This window comes from Crocodylus siamensis, chromosome 4 (genome assembly GCF_052110815.1).
Source record: "Crocodylus siamensis isolate JL-2025a chromosome 4, ASM5211081v1, whole genome shotgun sequence".
In the NCBI taxonomy this organism is placed as follows: domain Eukaryota; kingdom Metazoa; phylum Chordata; order Crocodylia; family Crocodylidae; genus Crocodylus; species Crocodylus siamensis.
The window spans coordinates 141,890,426-141,910,503 of record NC_143398.1 but is presented as its reverse complement, the minus strand read 5'-3'; the positions used below and the strand labels follow the sequence as shown (position 1 = coordinate 141,910,503).

At 50.7% G+C, this 20,078-nt stretch overlaps 1 protein-coding gene across 1 annotated transcript in view; it reads right to left on the bottom strand.

Moving 5' to 3' along the window:
* Positions 1 to 19,086, bottom strand: part of A2ML1 (alpha-2-macroglobulin like 1) — a 43,813-nt gene extending 24,727 nt beyond the window's left edge. The window contains exons 1-20 of the mRNA XM_090043965.1: positions 18,932 to 19,086; positions 18,370 to 18,553; positions 14,688 to 14,841; positions 14,278 to 14,330; positions 12,400 to 12,420; positions 11,483 to 11,642; positions 11,193 to 11,277; positions 10,578 to 10,701; positions 10,097 to 10,211; positions 9,396 to 9,505; positions 8,941 to 9,108; positions 5,916 to 6,155; positions 4,972 to 5,035; positions 4,625 to 4,770; positions 4,233 to 4,382; positions 3,380 to 3,562; positions 2,391 to 2,454; positions 2,115 to 2,223; positions 1,430 to 1,658; positions 898 to 1,027 (exon numbers count right to left, since the gene is read on the bottom strand). Of these exons, the coding sequence (XP_089900091.1) occupies positions 898 to 1,027; positions 1,430 to 1,658; positions 2,115 to 2,223; positions 2,391 to 2,454; positions 3,380 to 3,562; positions 4,233 to 4,382; positions 4,625 to 4,770; positions 4,972 to 5,035; positions 5,916 to 6,155; positions 8,941 to 9,108; positions 9,396 to 9,505; positions 10,097 to 10,211; positions 10,578 to 10,701; positions 11,193 to 11,277; positions 11,483 to 11,642; positions 12,400 to 12,420; positions 14,278 to 14,330; positions 14,688 to 14,841; positions 18,370 to 18,553; positions 18,932 to 18,996 (2,554 nt within the window). The 5' untranslated portion in view covers positions 18,997 to 19,086. The remainder of the gene's footprint in view (positions 1 to 897; positions 1,028 to 1,429; positions 1,659 to 2,114; positions 2,224 to 2,390; positions 2,455 to 3,379; positions 3,563 to 4,232; positions 4,383 to 4,624; positions 4,771 to 4,971; positions 5,036 to 5,915; positions 6,156 to 8,940; positions 9,109 to 9,395; positions 9,506 to 10,096; positions 10,212 to 10,577; positions 10,702 to 11,192; positions 11,278 to 11,482; positions 11,643 to 12,399; positions 12,421 to 14,277; positions 14,331 to 14,687; positions 14,842 to 18,369; positions 18,554 to 18,931) is intronic.
* Positions 19,087 to 20,078: the final 992 nt, after the last annotated feature.

Here is a 20,078-nt window from a genome sequence, read left to right as displayed (position 1 = left end):
AAAAGTAACCGCTGTTTACTTCCGTTTCCACATCTTGTCCCTCCCCTAGCCCCTCAGCAGCTTCCTAATGCAGGGAGGGGGTCCTTTGGACGGCCCACTGGGTGATAAAAAGTTCATGATCTGGTCTCACATTCAAAAAGGCTGGACACCCCGTTCTAAAAAGTAGACATTATTTCTGCATCTTGCCCTAATGAGGTATTTACCAAGTTTGTGTGAGGCTAGCCGAAGTCTCCCATTATTGTTGCCTGTCTTGATTTTAGGATTCCTCTAATCTCTCTTAGCTTTTATAATCACCTGCACCCTCATGATCAGGTGGTCGGTAGTATGATCCTAGTATCCTGTTCCTTTTATTCAAGCATGGAATTTCTACTCAAAGAGTTTCTATAGCGTTTTTCCTTTCAGATAAGATTTTTATGCTGTTACTATCTATACCACTGATTTTCAAACTTTGTTTTGGCTGTGTGCCCCTTTACCTGCCAAATGTTGCTGCTCCTACCCCCAATACTGACACGTCTCTGTTGACACTAATGTCAAGTGCAGCAATGCAATCCTTCCCAGCTTCCTGCTGTGATGCAATAAGGGAAATGTTTTCTCATGTCACAGGGCTCAAGGCAATCTGCACCTCTGTACTTCATATGTAGTTTTGCCCAAGGAGCCAGGCACACCATGGGAATGAGCATAAGGGTTCACAACAGACTGATGTACAAGGTATGGCAATGGAGTAAAGAGTGGGAGGCAGGACAAGTGGACTACTGATCTGATTGAGTGGAATAAACCAGACTCTTGACCTAACTGAAGCAGCCATATAGGATACTGGATTGGCTAAAACAATTGTTTGAGCTGGCCCACCAACACATTTGCTCCCTGTTCTCCCCTTATTTCCTTGAGTCCTCTTACCCAGTTTGGTGGCTGTCACATTCCAATAGTAGGTTTTTGCTTCATCGGTGCATAGGCAGCTAATGTATTTGCAGCCTTTGCATGAAGCCTTTGCCTCATATTCCTCAGTCTCTTCCAGGATCACCTGGATCTGTGCAAAAGAGCAAGGGAGGCAGTAAGCAGACACTATAAAACTGTGAAACTATGAAACACAACTAGGGCAGGACATGGAGAAAAGAGCAAAGGGTTACCCATTTGCCTTCTCTGATGGGGAAGTTCAGCAGCAGAGATAACCTTTTGGATCTGCAGCCAAAGCTTCCCAGGGGCCCAGATATGCCCATGCATGCGCCAGCCCACAGACTTGCCCACAGTGACTCTACAGATTTCTGAGGCAGAAAAAGTTGGCTCTGACTGCCCTAGGTTTAGCTCCTGTTGCCTGAGGGAAGTATGAGGACAAGATTCCTCAAGACAGATTCCTGATTCTGTGCATGTGGGTGGGGAGCTGGGCACAACCCCACTGGACTCAGCTGACCATAGCTGGAACACGCCTCACCCTCATGCAGTGTTTCAGGTAGTTGAAGACAGTGGCCGTCAGCATAAATGACTCCCCACGGATCACAGAGTAAGGCAGGGCCAGATCCACGAAGATTGGCTTGAAGGCAACCAGCCCCACTGTAGGTGACATCCCAAAGCCACTGCTCTCTGACACGCAGAACATGTTGGCCTTCCACTCTGTGATGGTGTCAGGGATGTTGAACAGGACCAGAGCCTCCTCTGTCTCACTGCAGAGAAATCAGATCCCCATGTTTGGCAGGGAGAAGAGGTTCTCAGGGAGGGAAAAATAATCCACTGATGATAAATGCTAACACTTGGGTTAATTCTAGCACCTTACGGCCACAGATCTCAAAGGCCTTCTTGGCATTAGGACTAACCTCTCAGGAGGCAGAGTAATATCATGGTCTCTACCTTGCAGACAGACAGGATAGGGAGAGTAATTGCACATATTCATATAGTAACTTGGTGTCAGTCACAAAATCAACACAGGTGCCTTCCCCCACGCCCAAGATCCTGTTGCCCTTCCTCCAACCCTGCCAACCTGTGCTTTAGAACATTAACACTCCAGACCCCGAAGCCTGGGCAGTTTGATTCACAGCAGCATTTCCAAGCCCTGCCTTTGGACCAAGCCCTCCATCACCTCCCACTTGCCCTGCTCTTCCTGGGATCTGATCCAAAATTACTTGATGAAATAGAGGTCCCAGATCCACGTCTCAGGGAAATACTGCCGGACTTGGGAGTCACTGGATCCCAATTCCTCTCCTCCCAGAAGAGGAAAAGCCTGGGGTATTCCTGGAAAACAGATAACACCAGTCAATTGGCTGCTTTCTCACAGACAGTCTCTGAGATGTACTGGACAACAGACACAAGGCAAGGAGGGAAGCAGATGATCCCCACAGACATGACCATCAAGTGGATTAAGGGAGCAAAAAAAATGAGAGAGACTGGGAACCCCTTACCATTAACTGAACAATCCAGAGGTTTCTTTATTTTGCCATTAGACAGAATTTTCAAACCTGTGTCCTGCATTAAATTAGAGAATGGGTGGAAATGAGACACTGGTAAAGAAGGGCTTTAAATATCTTAATATGTACCATTTGTTCCATTGCCTTGTCTTGTCTTTGCCTTTCTGCTTATCTTGGGTTCTCATCTCCCCTTCTCTGCCTTCTCCCCTGCCTAGGAATCCACAACAAGGACACTGACTGCATGATCCATGATCTATCTGATCATACTGTTTGCCCTTGCATGGGACAGTTCATCCCATGCTGCAGCAGGGTCTCTAGTGGACAGTGGGATCAGTCAGCACATGCAGTGCACCTGGTGCTAGCAGAGCTGAGGTCACATTGCAGAGGTCATGAGGCACTTCTCCCCAAGGGTCCAGCTGTAAATCTGATGCCTAACTAGGAGCAGCTGAAGCTGAATACTTGAAAAACTAGCTCTGAGTTCAGAGAGACTGAAAAGAAAAAAACAGACGTCAACAGTGTTCCTTCTGCTGACAAAAATCTCATCTCTTTTTTGCCACTGGACAACTAACAGCTCACCATACATTGATCCCATCTGCTTCTGTCAAGTGACTTCTGGGTTCAAGTGCAACCTTTAGAGTCAACCCATTAAGTTCAACAGAGTTGAACTCCAGGGATTAATGTGATGCAGGCACCTCAGACCAACAGAGTCTAGTTTGCTGGCAACGAAAGAACTAACTTCACTCTCTTCTGATTCGTAAACAGAGTAAAATTGTTGTAAAGTAATTGAGAGATGGATGGAAGGGCAGGGGGAAATTTTAAAAGGGACCCTATTCACAGGAGCATGGCACTTCAAGTCATATTTCTGTTGCAATAGCATGGTTCTAGTAATGGTATAACCTCACTAAGGCCTGTCTCACAAAGGAGGGGTTACATGTCTTCTCTCCAAACTAAGAAAAACTGCTGTAGGGTATGTGGGAAGCTACCTTGAGAAAGCTGAAGAAGTCAGCCCCTTGGTCAAACCATAAGGTGGAACGTCTTTGACGGTCCAGAGGCACAGGTTCTAGGTCAGGTATAGAAAATGGCCTCACTCCTGGTATATAGCAGTCAATATCCTCATCAACTTCATAGGGGTAACCTCCACTTGGGAAAGAGAACATGCCATACACCTGCAGAATCACAAATAGACCTAGGAAACCAAACCACTGATGCCAAGGACAAAACACTTGCCCCTAACCCTTCATTCCAGATTTTAATCCCAGACACCCTGTGTTCTCCCATCACTGCTGAGACCAAGATGGATACAAATAGATCTAAATGCTGGTTTTGGTCATTATTAATGAATTCCAGTTTCCAAGCAGAGCTTGGACACAAATCAGGAATAAAACAAATCTAGTAAAAAAAAAAAAAAAAGACATCTTATTCCTCATTTCTTGCACAATAAAAAAAGGAAAAAAAATCTGAATAGACATGTGCTATGCTAAATAACTGCTTAAATAAATCTGCATGGACAAGGTGCATCTTTCTGGTTAGTAAAAAAGAAATGCCAAATTTAATATAAAGTCTCTATCAATACATTTAAATCGGTACCAAACTACCTTTAAGAAAATAAATGAGAACAAATGAAAAATGAAAACCAATTATTGAAATGAAAGTTTCCTGTTTGCTGACTTAAATCACGAGTAAAGAGTGTGAAAGTAAAAAGCTTTAAATTTAGCTTCAAGCCCAACTCTCTCCCCATGGACATGGACATCTGCCACTTCAATTCCTACTACAGAAATGCCTACACCATTCTTCCTCTCCTATCACTCTCTCTACCATTTGCAGTGAATTACTCACACTGCCGCTGGACAGCTCGGTCTCAGGAGCACGGAGCAGGACACTCTTGTCCACAGCACGGACAGCACACAGTGAGTTAGGCACTGCCCTCAGCCGAAGAGTCACAATTGCCCCTGGCAAGTCCTGCTTCTGGGAGAATTCCAGGGTGACCTAGAGCAATGGATTGTGAGAAGGACAGAGTCTGAAACAGGACCAGAAAAGCAATAAAGGGAAAGGAAATGGCTGAACTGGAGAAGGAAGAGCTCTCCATGGGGTAGCTGTGGTTCCCATGATGCTTATGCTGAGGTTCTGTGTATGTACTTGCCCTGAGCTGAAATAGCCAGCTGTCTCTCCCTCCTGTTTCTTCTTCCTGAACCCATCCCAGGCCCAACCACCCCAGCCATAAGCCTTACCTGGTTCTTGAAGCACGTGGCAACCTTGAACTGGAATGTATCAGCGACAATGCCTCCATTAGGGAACATGGTGTAAACCACCAAGAACGGGTTGGGAGCCAACTGGGAGGTGAAGGTGAGAGGGATGACAAACAAGCCCTCCCAAGCTGAGGGGAGAGAGGAAGATGAGAACTCATCCATCAGGTCTGATACCTGTTCCACCTGCCCACCTCAGCCCATCTCTAGCCCTTGGGCCCATTTCATGCTGCCTCCCCTCAGCCACTTCTTTGTGATTTTAAATGATCACTGCAGTGCAGCACTGGAAGGATTTTGCTCTTCATTTCAGGAAAGGTGCCTGTGGGACTTACCGGTATCTGTTGTGATGTTAATGTGTTTCTGACCATCCATTATGAGTCGCCCATTCCCCACCACCTAGGAAAGGAAGTCAAGCATCCCAAATAAGTCCACCTAAGGAAATAGATGCTTCCTCCTCCCTCATATCTCCACTCTGAGTCTCAGATGATGCATCTCCAGGTTTTCAAGCAGTGGGAAAAGTGAAGTCAAAGGGAGGACAGGTTCAGGCAGGGAAACAGATGGTACGGAGGAAAAACAAGTTCTCTGCCTTCATTTAAGGGCTCATGAAGGCAGAAATCAGAGAGGAGAGGTGTGTCCTGTGTGGACTGCACACTGTGCAGGAATAGAGAGCGATGGATACTACCTAGGAGATGGTGGCTTGCATTTGGAGGGCAATGTGCCCACAGGGGTTCATATGGAAGTGCATGCCTTGGGATGGAGAGAGATGAGAAAAGATTCCAGTCCTGCAGGAGACATATTGGGTAGCATCAACAACTAAGGGGAGAGTGCTGCAACTGGAACAGCAGGTCTACCAGAAGCAGATGTGTGATGAAGTTGCCTCCCATCCCCACCTCCCCACATTGCTCTCTGATGGGAAGTGAACCAGCAGGGAGAAGTTTGCTTGGGGACCTCCCTGGGGAATTTCAAAAGAAGTTGGCTGTCCAATCCTGGGGGAGCAGGGGGCACCATGAGAGAGGAAGGGGATGAGCACTCTGCTTCAGGGTGCAATGAGAGGGTCAGGAAGGACAGGGGAGGAAGAGCTGACAGAAATGCTCTCTCCTCAGAGCCTTAAGGATTAAATCAGATGGGATAAGAGCTTCAACCAGGGGACTCTCAGCTTCAGTTCCTACCTCACCACCCTGCCAGCACCTCTTCTGCTGCTCCCCACTCCCCCACATGCAGGCTTGCATGCACACACTATCTTAACCTCTGTCTACACTTTGGTCCAGGTGCTCACATAGAAAGAAAAGAGGATTTCCGTGGCTTCATTGCCATCTTCTCCCAGGTCTGTTGGGTCCACATTGTATTCCACCTGGACTTCCTGTGGCTGGTAACAGGGCAGCTCTTCCCACCGACGCTGGATTTTCAGGTGGCTCTTGGTGGTGGTGTAGTAAGGCTGCAGGCGGAAGTAAGCATTCTGGTAGTCTGGAATGGTGTTTCTGGACTTGGGCCCTGGATCCTGGAACTTGAACCTTCCCTGGAAAAGAAACAAAGGCAGTAATGCACTTGCTGTGACACTGCAGCTCCTGAGAGAACTGTAGTGGTCTTGGCCGGTGTGTGCACGCACATCTGTGCATGCTTGCATGTGTGTGTACAGGCATGCATGTGTTGGCAAAGACCCGGCACAGTCATAACAAGTGTGGGCCCTTTAACTGATTCTGAAGCTATGTAACAGATATTAAGTGCATGATCTGAGATAGCAGGGGATGGGAAGAAGGCAGGGGGCTATATTTGCATTTCAAAGTGAAACCTGTAAGGGGTGAGAGACTAGAATGGCTAAGAAGAGGCAAGAGACAGAGATGCTGAACACTTGACAGTCATGAGAGTTGAGAGACATGGGATAGGTGAGGGACCCAAGTGAGAAAGGGGGATATAGATCCTTAGAAAAACCCAGATAAAGATGAGGCCTGTGGGACCGCCTTCACCCCTAAGATGACCTGCAAATCCCCCAGAAAGACTTTCTGAATACCTGGCTGCAAGGAAACACTCTGCTCTCAGGGTTACATAGATTCATAGATTGTAAGGGGCTGGAAGAGACCTTGGAAGATCATTAGGTCCAGCCCCCTGCATCAGGCAGAAAAGACAACTGGGGTCAGGTGACCCCAGCAAGGTGACCCTCCAGTCTCCTCTTGAAGATTTCCAGGGTAGGTGATTGCACTACCTCTGGAGGGAGCTTATTCCAGTCTGGACACCCTGGCTGTAAGATCTATGAAAGGCTTTCTGTTGTCTTTTTGGTTTATTATGCTGCATTTAAAGTTAAGCTAAGTTGTGTGTTGTCAGTCGGCCCATCTACACATTCATTAATGTGTTTTAGGTAATGTGCATTTAATCTAGCACCTCCACTGTGAGGTACTAGAATATTGCACACTACCCTATTTTAATGTTCACAGTTTTTTGTGATACTTTAATGCACGTTAAAATAGTCTAATGTGCTTTAAAGTGTACATGTAGACATACCCAGTGGCTGTCTCTTACCTTAGGCAAAGTTTTTCTGTTGTGTTTTTTTGTCTTATGTTTGAAATTGCATCTTGCTGTGCTCAATAAATGCTCTTTTCAGAGAACAGATTATTCATGTTCAAGCATTTGTATCTTCAGTGCCACTACCTAAAGTCTAATATTAAGTCTGGTAACATCATGTTCAGCTCAGAAGACCTAATGCTGCTATGACTAACACATCTCCTCCTTTAGATCAAGCCCTGGCAGCCTGTGCTGTAGGGCAGGAGGCCCAACGTTCTGTCCTCAGGTACTTTACAGCAGATGAGCTGCATTGCCAAAGACTTATGATAATGTGAGACTTGTGAAAACAGGTAGTAAATACATAGAAATGGCCCTACAGTAGTCATAGACCAGGAGTATCAAACATAGGGCTTACAGGCTGGATCCAGGTCAAGAAGCCACAGGCATGGGTTAACTCTGTTGTCACGCATCCTGCCACCAAAATCTCAGGTACAGAGCCCCACTGAGGACTTGTTTCAGCAGCAGTGTTAACCACTGGGACTGCCTGAGCCAACACAGTGGCACAGAGAGATGTGGAGGTTAACGCCACTGCCACTTGCCCTGATACTGGAAACGAGTCTGGATTCAGCCTGAGGCCACATGAGTTTGACACCCCTGACACAGAGCAAATTTATGTAGAACGGAGATGCATGCTGGGTTATACCCTGAAGCCAGTTAGCAAATACTTGATATTAGGAAGAAATTTTCTTTCTGGATGTTCAACTATCATTTTCCATTAATGGGCTTCTTGCAACTTCCTGTGACACATTCTGCAACAGCCATTGACAGAGGCAGGATTTGAGGTATATGGGAAGTCCCATGTTGTACGTTTACCCACTCGGGCACCTAACAGGCTATTCTAGTATGTCATTAAGCAAACCTGACAGGGAACAGCCTGGTTGCAGGATGGATAAAACCTGAACATCAGCCACAGACAAGGCCACTTGTCTACAACCGTAGACAACCAGGGAGTGAAAGGCCCCAGCCATATCTATCTGAAAGTGTGGTTGGAGGTCCAACAAGGCTGCTTTTCCACACATGGTGGGTGGCTTGTCTTCTATAACAGTTCAGTGATGACTGAACTGACTTCCCTATCATCTACTGGAAGACTATCAGCCTCATATTGAGTGACTGCTGACAATGCTGACCCTGGGTCCAGCTTGGGTAATTCAGTTCAGCTACCCTAGTGAAATGCTATCACATAACCACACCCCAGGGACAAGAACCCAAAGCAAATCCCTTCCCATCCCAGGACTGGCACTGTTGGCAGTCCCTCAAGATGAAGATAACAGCCTTCCAGTAAATAGGGAAGTCATCACTGAGTCCAGGGGTGACTGAAGAGGCCAATCTGAGATCTACATGCTCAGCTGCAGACATGGCATACAGTTCCAGGGGAAAGGAGTCAGTCCTGGTGATGTCAAATCATAGCTGTTTCCCTTTGCTTCTCTTGCCTACTCACCTCTGTAGTGAAGCAAGTTAGCTTCAAATAGTCAATGCCCTGTTGTAAGTTATGGTGCCAGTGGGGACAACTCAATGCTTGAGTCTCCCAGGTATTCTAGGTACCCAGAAAGGGGAAACTCAAGGGGGAGCAGAGACATTCAAAGAAAGGTGACTGTTTAACACCCTCCTAGACAAGTGACAGGACCTAAGAAATACAGCAAAAGGAATCCTACAGCCTGCCCAAGTGGCACTTTGCACACCACCGCCCATATCTCTGCAGCCTCCTGGGTGAGGTACTTCACTGCACTGCACTGCAGACCACTCACCTCCAGAGACACATCACTTCCATTCCACACAGCTGTGTCCAGAGTGAAAGTGGCCACCCCAGTGCTATCAGTAATGAGGTTTTGGTCGAACTGGTTGTTCTCTGCCACAGAAACCAAGATAAGCTCCTGGTTCTTCAGTATGGAGCCATCTCGGCCCAGCGCTTTAATCTGTGAGGAGAAGCAGGGAAAGAACAGCAGTGTCATGCAAACTTTTGACCAGCTAGACCTCCTCCTGAGGAGATCAGGGAGAGGGGTGTCTGTGCAATCGGGCCAGTGAGACTGGGATGGCTCAGGATAAGGTAACTGCCATTCCCACCCTTCCAGAGAGGGTGAGAAACAGAGACAATCTCTGGGTATGATAGAAAAGGTGATGCTGAGGGGCTGCCACAGCCTTCCTCTGTCCTTGGTACTAACACCATGTACCATACTTTGGGTTCCCTCTAATACCCACTCACCTTCCCACTGTAGGGGTGTCCTGGATGATAATATCTGTCTAAATCCTCAAAACTTAGTGAACCAGCTCGTTCAGACATAGGTGCAACATGAGTGGTGTTTGCTTCCAGCCCTTTGGAAGACAGACAAGATGTGCAGTGAGCCAGTGAACAGACCTGCCCATCAGCCATGCCCTGACCCCGGAGCATCACAGGAAACAAGTGGCAAAATACCCCACCTCCAGTCTTATCATTATAAAAGGGAAGGTGGCCACAGTGCAACTGAAGCCTGTCTGTAACCCTTGTGTGAGAGCCTGGGTAGGAGCACAAGAGCTAAAAACCCCTCTTTGGCTAACGGAAGAGTCCCGTGCCTGCAAGGACTCCAGAGGCACAGAGGCTTATACAGTACTGCAGGGGACAGAGCATGTAATTCAGCAGCATGGTGCAGAGGGCATTGTCCATCCATGGCCAGTGGAACAGTACATATTCCCAGCAGGGCTCAGAGTCAACAAGGAACTCAGCAAAGATGAGGTAGTAGGGCAGGCACCACTGTGAATCTCCAAATGTAAGAGGCTGCCCTGTCCATCTCAGAGATGGTTCCAGCTGAATTGTTTCCATCTTCCACCACCCCTGAGAGCTTCAGTTTTAAGGAAAGGAGAAGCAGGAAACATCCTTGCATGCACACGTGCAAGCACACTGCTCAGCTAGCAAGCCTCATGGTTTACCTGTTCCAGCTTCCACCAGTGTGGCTTTCACCTCTATGCTGTGGCGAAACCTGTAGTTGACCAGGTTGAAGAAGGACATGTTCACGGAGGCTGAGATGCAACCAGTTTGGTCGGTCTGGAAAATGGGCAAGGAGCACTCATGACAATTGCTGACAGGCAGCCTCATGCCTGGTAACCCAGAGGAAAGCCACAGGCAGATGACCAACCTGCTGGGTGGCAAAGGCTCAGGCATGCTTGGCTTGCTCAGGGTGTGGTGAGCAGTGTTATTGGATGTGGAGGTGGGACTGTGGAGAAGGCACTGTTCTCTCTGACTCAACAGACACCCCCATGCAGCAACCTGGTGCCAGGGCCCTTTGGGAAGTGCCCACTGTGCCAAGTTGGCATTATGCTCTCTGTCACATTCATCCGCCCTGACCTGCTTTTTCCGTCTCCCCACCTGCTCCCACCACCCTCTTAGACACCCTTCCTGCTACCTCCTCACCTGGCCTGTGTACTTCCAGCAGAGGTCTGTGAGAGTTGATGACATGTGGTCAGTGTACCAAATGCTGGTTTTTTGACACGCAGAGGCCTGGATTGTGCCCTGAACAGGCTTCCCATATGTGTACCTGCCCAGGAAGGAAAACCAGAGATTAGATGTATTCCAACTTCTGCCCTCACTCCACTGCCCTCTTTTTCCCTTACATGAATGGGCGTGTATATATTAATATGCCCTGCAGCATCGCTTTCTATGTCACTTGCACAGCTCTGCCAGCACCCTTCTCTGATGCCCTGCAGCTCTACTGCTATTCCAGCCCTGGGCTCCCCACATGGCTCTGTAGTTACAACCCATTTTGGCTCACAGTGACTTTCTGCTTTGCTCCTGGAGTCTACATGGGGAGGACCTGCCTCCCAGTTGGGACACTGCTGAACATAGCTATCCACTGGGAGCTATGCTGGGAGTCACCAAAATGCTTGGATCAGTTTGTGAAAAATCTTTGTTGGAGCTCAGAGCCCCCAGAGCTAAAGCTAAACCTTCCCGCCCACTGTTTGACAGGACCTCACACACTTTCTGGTCCACTTCTCCCTTCAGTCTTGACCAGGGACCCTCCAATCTTACCTGCCACAGACCTTCAGTGGAAAAGCTGTGTCATACGTGAAGACCTGGGAAGGCTCTGTCACCATCACTTCAAACTTGGGTAGCACTGGGAGAGAGGAGATAGGAGAGGGAGGGTTCAGAAAGGAAGCAGGCTGGCAGACCAGCCCTGAGCTTGGGCAGCCTCAGCAATGGCATGCCCCATTTGCCCTTTAAGCATAATTCAGCAGGATACAGGCTTTCCTCACAATGGGGCTCCCCAGGGGCTACTGCCAGAGGCTTCTCATGCCCCCTCATCCTCACCCCCACCATACCATACTCCTCCACAATGAAGGTGCTGGAAGTCCCCCTGCCAGGCACGCTGACGGTATAGCGCCCCAGGGGCAGCTCAGCAGCCAGCTGGAAGGACAGTTGTGTGATGCCTCTATCCGGTCTCACATCAAGCCACTGGCCAATTCGATTATGGTTGGGATCCTGCCTCCATCAAAAGAAACCAGATCAAAGTCCCTCCTTGCCCTCACTCCCCATGCACACACTCTCCTGCTGCAGTCTGAGAGATGGGCTCAGAGAGGGCCCTGTCTGATCCTGTTTCTTGCTTTTCAGGGGCTGCTGCAGAGGCTGAGGTGAGTGCAGCAGAGGCTGAGGTCCATATCTGCAAGGCTAGCACCAGGTGAGCAGAGCTGCCTTACAGGCCATACCATTCCTGGAGCTGGGAAAGTAGTGGGCACAGAGCTGCCTGCCTGACTGCCACGTGGGCTGGCTCTGTCATTTCTTGTGGGTTTGCACCCCAGCCCTGGCCTCTGGCTCTCCCAGGGCTGGTGGGGACTGAGAATACTCTGAACACTGAGCAGGAGTCAGGCTGGTGTGGTACTGTCCCTGGACCACCGAAGAAGCCAGGGCACATACCCCACAAGGCTGAACCACCTGTGCCGTGCTGTGAGGCACCCAGTCTCTACCCCACATTCATTCTCCTCTGGGCTGCTGGGAAGACAGAAACACTGCAGGGCCCAGCCTGCCACCCAGACTTGGGATTGCTGGGCAGGACACATCATCCCAGGTCTTGCTTTTCATTGCCTGGGGTGAAGGGGAGCTGGGAGTGCTGAAGAACCAGGTGCCATGAGACTATGGGTGCTCAGCATCTCTGAAGCTTCATCCTAATCTTGCTCTGCTGCTTGTATGCAAAGGACCAGAGATAATAAAGGCATCTTGGGGCGTACCAGGGGACACTCACCTTCAGCTCCACCAGCGGGTACTGAAAAAGAGAACCAAAGAGAATCTCCATGAGTCACCTCTATGCTGTTGGCAGGAACAGGAATCCTTCCCCCCGCTCCCCCCCCCGCCACATCCAGCTTCACAGTTCACTCCATGGGTGCCGGACTGCAGTTAAGGCACATAGCTGCCACATCCGGTCCCTGCTGCCCCCACTGAGTTCTGAGCAACATGGTCATAGATTTCATAGATTTCATAGACATTAGGGCTGGAAGGGACCTCGGAAGATCATCGAGTCCAGCCCCCTGCCCAAAAGGCAGGAAGTCAGCTGGGGTCATAGGATCCCAGCAAGATAAGCATCCAATTTACTCTTGAAGGTGTTCAATGTAGGTGCTTGAACCACCTCCGCTGGCAGACTGTTCCAGACCTTGGGGGCTCGGACAGTAAAGAAATTCTTCCTTATGTCCAGCCTGAAACAGTCTTGCAGGAGTTTATGACCGTTCAACCTAGTCATCCCTTGGGGCGCTCTGGTGAACAAACGTTCCCCCAGATCCTGGTGGTCAACCCTGATAAACTTATAGGTGGCCACCAGATCGCCCCTGAGCCTACGCTTTTCCAGGCTAAAGAGTCCCATGGCTCTCAGCCTGTCATCGTAAGATCTGTTTTCCTGACCTCTGATCATGCATGTGGCTCTCCTCTGGACTCTCTCAAGCTTCTCCACATCCTTTTTGAATTGTGGAGCCCAAAACTGGACTCAGTACTCCAGCTGCGGCCTCACCAAGGCTGGGTACAAGGGGAGAATGACGTCCTGGGATTTGCTCGAGAAGCATCTATGGATGCAAGCCAGCGTTTTGGTCGCTTTACTAGCCGCAGCATCGCATTGCAGGCTCATGTTCATCTTGTGGTCAATGATGACCCCCAAGTCTCTTTCTTCTGTAGTGCTATCCAATGTAGCACTGCCGAGCCTATAAGGAAGCTGCAGGTTTTTCCTCCCAAGGTGGAGAACCTTGGGGACAGGGGGAGATGCACCTGTGTGTGCCATCATACCCCCTCTGGCTTCATGCAGTGAGCTTGCTGCGCTCTGTGGCTTGTCAGCAGAGCTTCCAGCAAGACCCAGGGGGTGAACATAGACACCTCTCACTTCCCACAGTGGCAGGGGAAAGGGAGAGTGTGGAGCATTCACCCCCTGAGTTCTGCTAGCAGCTGCAGTGACAAGCTGGTGAGCTCAGAGAGCCAGAGGGGGATGCAGCCGCACCCCCTGCACCATCTCAGTAGAGGCCACAGTAGGAGCCTGACTGTTCCACAGCACTGACCCACACTGGCCCCTCCCATTCCTCTTGAGGCCTGGGAGCACCCAGCTACTGATCCAAGCCTTTTGTCAGATCTCCTGATGCCATCCCCACATCTCTCCACAGCCTCCAAAGGAAGCTGATTATAGAAGCATTAGAAAGTAGCTGAGGCTCATCTGCCTTCCTCTGTCTCCTGCACAAGTTTCCCAAGGGCTTGCAACCTGCTAATCATTCTGCCAGTCTCCTGGGGAGCTTCAGGTGCTTTGGTTTCTGGGAACAGCTGGCCACAATGCTTAAAGAGCAGGGTGCACTAGCAGCTCCTAGGAACTGCCTGATCCTGGTTTGGAACTGAGTCTGGGCTGGATTATAACAAGATGGAAGTTTATAGAAGAGACCTGAGGTTTTCCCCTTCTCTGAAACCCAAATTCCTGCAGCTACTGCAAGGTGCCAGGCTGGCAGTGCTTACAGAGTCAAGCCACCTGGCCCAAAGACAAGGGTGGATGGCAGGGGAACAACAAAGCAAGGTCTCCTCCTGCCTACTCCTTATGACCCCCGTCCTCCTCTGTACTCTCCCTCTTCTTCCATCTCCCCCTCCCTGCAGCTGTACTCACCACATCATTCAACGGGATGAAACTGCTGTTCAGAGTGACGATGCGGAACCTCACTGCAACGGGACAAAGCACGTTAGCAGCTCTCTGCTTGATCTCCATGCACAGCTATCAGTCCCTCCCCACTGGCCTTGGCTGCACACAGGTTTGAGGCCCCCTATCAGGCTGTTACCTGAATCATCATCATTTCTTCCTCATAAAATAGCTGGGAATATAACAGGCCTTAGACAGGTAGGAGTAAGGAAGGGAGTGGAAAGAGAAGAAAAGGAGTACGTGAGCTCAGGAGATGGGGGTTGGGGAGAGAGGTAGTATCTGCCATTTCAATGCATTTGTTCCATGTGGTTTTGAGATGAAGGCCTGTACACACACCCAGATACCAAGTGAGCAGGTCTCTACAACACCTGGCTCCTTACCCAGCTGGCCTGGAGTATAAATGGGCTTGTCCGTCTGCACAAAAGTACCACTGTTGATGCTCTGGATCAGGACTTGTTTCTCATCTATCTTATTCTCATCTACAAACATCTGGATGTGGACAACTTCCTTCACGCCCCCTTCAGGAGGTGGGACCTGGGCCACACAGGAAAAAAAACCCTCTGGTTAACTCCTGCCCAAATCAGGTATTCACGTGATCACCTGATGGATGTGGGCACGTAGCACATTTGCTCTGGAATAATTTACCCTGGATTTTACTCTGTAGCAAAGAGCTGGCTCACAACCTGCCCTCCCAAACCCAGGGCTCAAAGTAGGTGCTACTGCAGCACCTGGCCACTAGGTGGCAAAGGAGTCAGCATGCATTGAAGGGAAGTTGTGCCTGAATGAAGCTGGCAATATCAGTGGACACAGAGAATTACAGAAAATTAGGGTTGGAAAGGAGCTCAGGAGCTCATCTAGTCCAACCTCCTGCTCAAAGCAGGACCATCCCCAACTAGATCATCCTAGTCAAAGCTTTGTCTAGCCAAGTCTTAAAAACTTCCAAGGATGGAGATTCTACCACCTCTCTGGGTAATATGTTCCAGTGTTTTACTACCCTTCTAGTGAGCAACTTTTTTCCTAATATCTAACCTAAGCTTCATGACAAAAACACCAAGGTAATGTTCTCCAGTGGAAACTTACTTCTGACTTTCTCAGAAGCAACTTGAGGCATGAGAACACCACTCCCTCCAGTGTAATTACTGTATCCTCTCCGCTTCTCTTCCATTGTAACCTGAGAATACTCTGGAGCAAAAGTGTGTCTTACACCTACACCTATACTTCCCAGTAGTGCACAGTTCATGGGAAAATAAGAAACCTACTACTAGAATGCCTAGCAAGGACCAAGGAGGCCGGTGTTCTTGGAGTTCAGCTGCTCCAGTCCTCTCCACCCCTCATCCACATGCCCCAGGCAACCAAGGTTTGCGCACTGTGAGTGACCACTACCTAGGGCACTGCTTTGCTGTGCAGCTGCTCTGTGTAAGCGATGGAGAGCACAGCTAGGGAGAGGCAGTTTGGCATGAAGAACAGCAGCCTTGTCCTTTGGTGGCTGGCACAGCACTGAACAAAGCCTTGTTGGGGTACAAGCCCTTGGTGTTCCTTTTTCTATTGTTTCTCCAGGTATGGTAGAATTGCATTCTTCTTCATTTCCTCCTACACCCGCACTGAGTCAATGGCTATAATCCCATTGTCTGATATGCCTATCTGTCATACCCAGAAACTGTTCACTTATAAAACAGGGGCTTTCAACTTTTTTTAATAAGTGTACCCCTTCTGACTCAAAGTTTCAACCCCTGTATGCCCTTATATTTTTTTCTTGTTTATAAAGGGGCGGGGACAGGGACAGATTGAGGCCTCCGTGGTGAGAGAGGGCATGGAGCTGGGGCAGACGCTGCACAGCCAGGGCAGGCATGGGGTGGAGCTGCTAGTGGCTTATCTGGAGGGCAGGGCAGCTTTTGCCACTGTGTGCACCCCAGGAGGACATGTGGGATTGGCGGGGGGGGGTGGTATATGTCCCCAGATCTGCATGTGGGGCCAGCTGGGGCTGAGGCAGCACCAGGCTCTTCCTGGCAGGGGGTCAGGCCAGGCTGTGGTCAGGGCAGGCAGCAGCAGCACTGGGAGTGGAGCTACAGGAAGGGCTGCAGCAACTCCAGAATTCACCATAGCCCCCTCCCCCCCCCCAAGCCCCTCCCAGTGCCACCACCACCCGGTCCAAGTGCAGCATGGCTCACCCCCCCCGCCGCTGGGAAGAGCCTGGTACACCCCCAGCCCCAGCCCATAGTGGCAGTCTGCGCAGAGCTGGGGGTACATGCCCCCTATACCGCCCTGGGGGGAGTGCATAGCAGCAGTGCCTGGGAGTGGGGGAGGAACTCATATGCAGTGGCCGCCACCACCACCACCACCACCACCACACGCCCCATGCCACCGCCACCTCAACACCATTTTCCTCTGAGGGCTGCTGATGGGCCTCCTGCCCAGCCTGTCAGCAGCCAATTGAGCTGCACACACGTGACCAGCCATGGGAAAGCAGCACAGGCACGGCGGCAGCACGGGGTAGTGGACGGCGGCAGCACGGGGTAGTGGGTGGCAACGGCGACTGCCGTGTGTGAGCCCTGCAGTCTGGCAGTGCCTGTACAGCCTGCAGAGGGATGCCACTGCTCTGGCCCCACCCCCGGCCCTGCTCCTGGAAGTGGGCACAGAAGCACACTGCCCCCTTTGCCCCCCATTCATACCCTCACTGCTCTCCAGGAAGGAGGTGGAAGAGAGTGAGCTGTTGGGGGGTGGGGGGGAAGGGGGCAGGGGAGGTGCTGCAGTGTGCTGTTTGGGGCCAACGGCATCTGGTGCGCTGCTCCCCCTCCCTGGGTAAGAGGGGAACAGTGGGAACACGCCAGAGGAGACACCGTTGCTGCACCCCAGGGCACTCTCCATCCCCACCCACACATACCCCCTATGACCTAAGTACCCCTGGGAGTATGCATACCCCCAGTCAACAACCCCTGCTATAAAGCTTTTACAGCACTTGTTGAGAAGTCCTGCCATGCTCAGTCCTCTGCATCCATCCCTGCACTGTGTGCACATGGACACAGGTGCTGCCATCGGGATATGCTGTACCAGCAATGATGATCCTGTAGTTCCCCAGACCCCTAGAGATCACAGAGGTCAGTCGGTCCAGGCACTGCCTAGATCTAAGAGGTGCTGTTCCTACAGCAGCTGAACATGGACCCTGCTTTGGACATCAGGACAGATGTGTATACACAAGGAAATTATTGACGGCCCTTTTTGCTGCTCCCACAGTCATGTGGGGAGTGAGGGTGTACAACCAGGTCACTGCAATCACACCTATGTTTTCTAGGTATGGCATTCATGAAGTAAACGGACAGGGCCCCCAAGGAGCATGAACACTATGCATATGCAGAGCGTAACCAGCAGCAAGCTATGACGTGACTGACCCCTCTTCCAATGAGAATGTGAGACCTCACACCTGGCTGCAGAATTACTGTAGGCCTTCTACATGGGTGCTTATTTGCCCCTACCCTTCAGCTGGGGCGGAGCACCTTCCAGATGTGGATGGCAGCAAGGTCTGCCTCAGCAGGCAGGCAGTCTGAGCAACAGCTCTTCTAGGGCCAGCCCCTCTGCCCGCTGGACAAATACCCTGCCTTGGGCCACTGCCACCTGCCTCAGCCACCCCTGGTGTTTGGGGTGGCCCATAGGACCCAAGTGGTGCTAGGCAATCAGCCTTCCATTTGCATAGCCACTCTCATCCTTTGCCTCCTGCTTTGCTGTCTCCCCTGCTGCTGTAGGTGGGTAGCAGTTAGTAAAAAGAGACCAGTATCTGCTTGCCTGCTCCTGCCTGCACTTTTCCCTCTGGCTCCTATACTCTCTTCCAGGCCCAGGAGAGCAGGCCAGGAGCTCTCAGCACCACTGACATAAACATGGATGTGTGAACACAAAGGTTTGCACCCAGTCATGCAGCCAGTGCAGTCATGCCAGCAGACACATCCCCATGGGAGCAGCAGCAGTGAGAGAGTTTCCCTAGTACGTCTGCATCTGACTAAATGTCTTTGTGAATCAAGTCCTCTTCACTGCTGAAGCTGCCCTGCCTGCAGCACCCTCCCTGATCCTTACCTGGAAGTTGAAGCACTTGAACTGTCTCTTATCCCAGGTGAACCCATCCAGCAGCTGGTAGGTCTTGACCTTGGTCTCCAGAGTGATGTTGAGCTTCAGGAGCTCCTTCGTAGCTCCCAGGTCCATGCACAGTCTCTCCGTAGAAGGGTAGGTCAGCTGTACCGGTAGCACCACCACATAGCTCCTGTGGAGAGAGGGACACAACTTGAGTGGAGGTTGGGTTAATCTAAAAAGGTGCGTTTTTGCAGTCAGGGGACCGGTTCTGGGATGGGCTGATAATGTGCATCATGAGGACCAGCCCAGCTTGACTGGCAGCATGAGAGCATGCAGGACTGCTGCACACAGAAGCTTTACATCCTTTCACGTAAGACTGGCTGAGTCTCGCATGCAAGGGTGGGAAGCCTCTGTGTAAAGCAATTGTTAATGCCTCTGGCTACCATATGCCCTTCCCCCCCTACACATGGCCCTACTGCTCCCTCTCTCCCTCCCTCAAAACTGCCCTCTCCCTCCTCCTTTCCAGGATTGGGGAGTTGGAGCCAAACCCTTCCCCTCTGTGACTTACGGTACAGCATTGTATGTAGTGGCCCATTGGAGCAGGAAGGCCAAAGCACCAAGAAGAAGCCACATCACTGCAGGGCCTTGCTACAAAACACCACTGCAAGCGGAGCTACCCAGACGTATCTGCTCTGGGACTCAGGGTGGGAAAAAAGCACAGACACAGTGCTGCTTGTCTTCAGTGCTGCGGTACCAGTTTTATATCCTTGCCAAGTTGCTGGTGGTATGCAGTCCACCAATCAGGGCCTGCACCAGGGTGGGGAACAGAGGGAGGAAACATGCACAACCTGTGAAGGAAGCTGGCTCTGGTATGCTGAAAAAGTCACTTGAATTCAAGTGCTCTTCCCTCCCCCCCCCTGCAAATCTGATCAGGATCAAAGCAATTATGTACAACATTCAAGTGCCCAATGCCTGAGTACATCCAGTGCATGCATGTGAGTCACAGAGTAAGCACTCTTCTGTGTACACACACACACGCAGAGTAATTCTACATACACAAAGGGACAAGGCAGTTTCTCCCCCTGATCCAGAGGCAGAAAGGAACGCAAGCCTCCTGCCAATATGGCAAATACTTCCTGCACCAGTGCACTGAAAGCCCCTGCCACAGGGAAACAAACCCTCCAGGATGGCCTGGCTCTCAAGTTATAGCTCCTCAGCCAGTGATGCAAAGAATGTCGGAGGCCAGTGCTGTAGCAACCAAGTTTGGTGCCCGGGGAAAAGCCTGCAACAGCAGCCCACTCTTGCCCTGCACACAGATCTGGGGGGCACATGTCCCCAGTAGTGCACGCAGTGGCGGGGGCTGCCCTTCCCCTGTCCCCACCTCCCTGCCCCCCCCCCCCAAAAAAAAACAAAAACAAACTGCTTATGGCTCCATCCCATGCCCCACCTCCGCTGGGTAGCACCTGTTGGTACCCCTTTGCTTCGGCACCCAGGGCAGTCGCCCTGCTCGCACCCCGCTTGCTATGGCATTGCTGGAGGCACCAAACCAAAACTCTTGCTTAGACACCCAGGTACCAGTCACCACAAAATATAACTTAGAAAGTAAGACTCTTGCTGAGAGCTCACACACCAGGTCTGCCCCCAGACAGCAAATTCTGCTGGCATAACTTAGCCCTGACTGCAGCTCCACTGGGGGAGCAATGGGTGCCAAAACT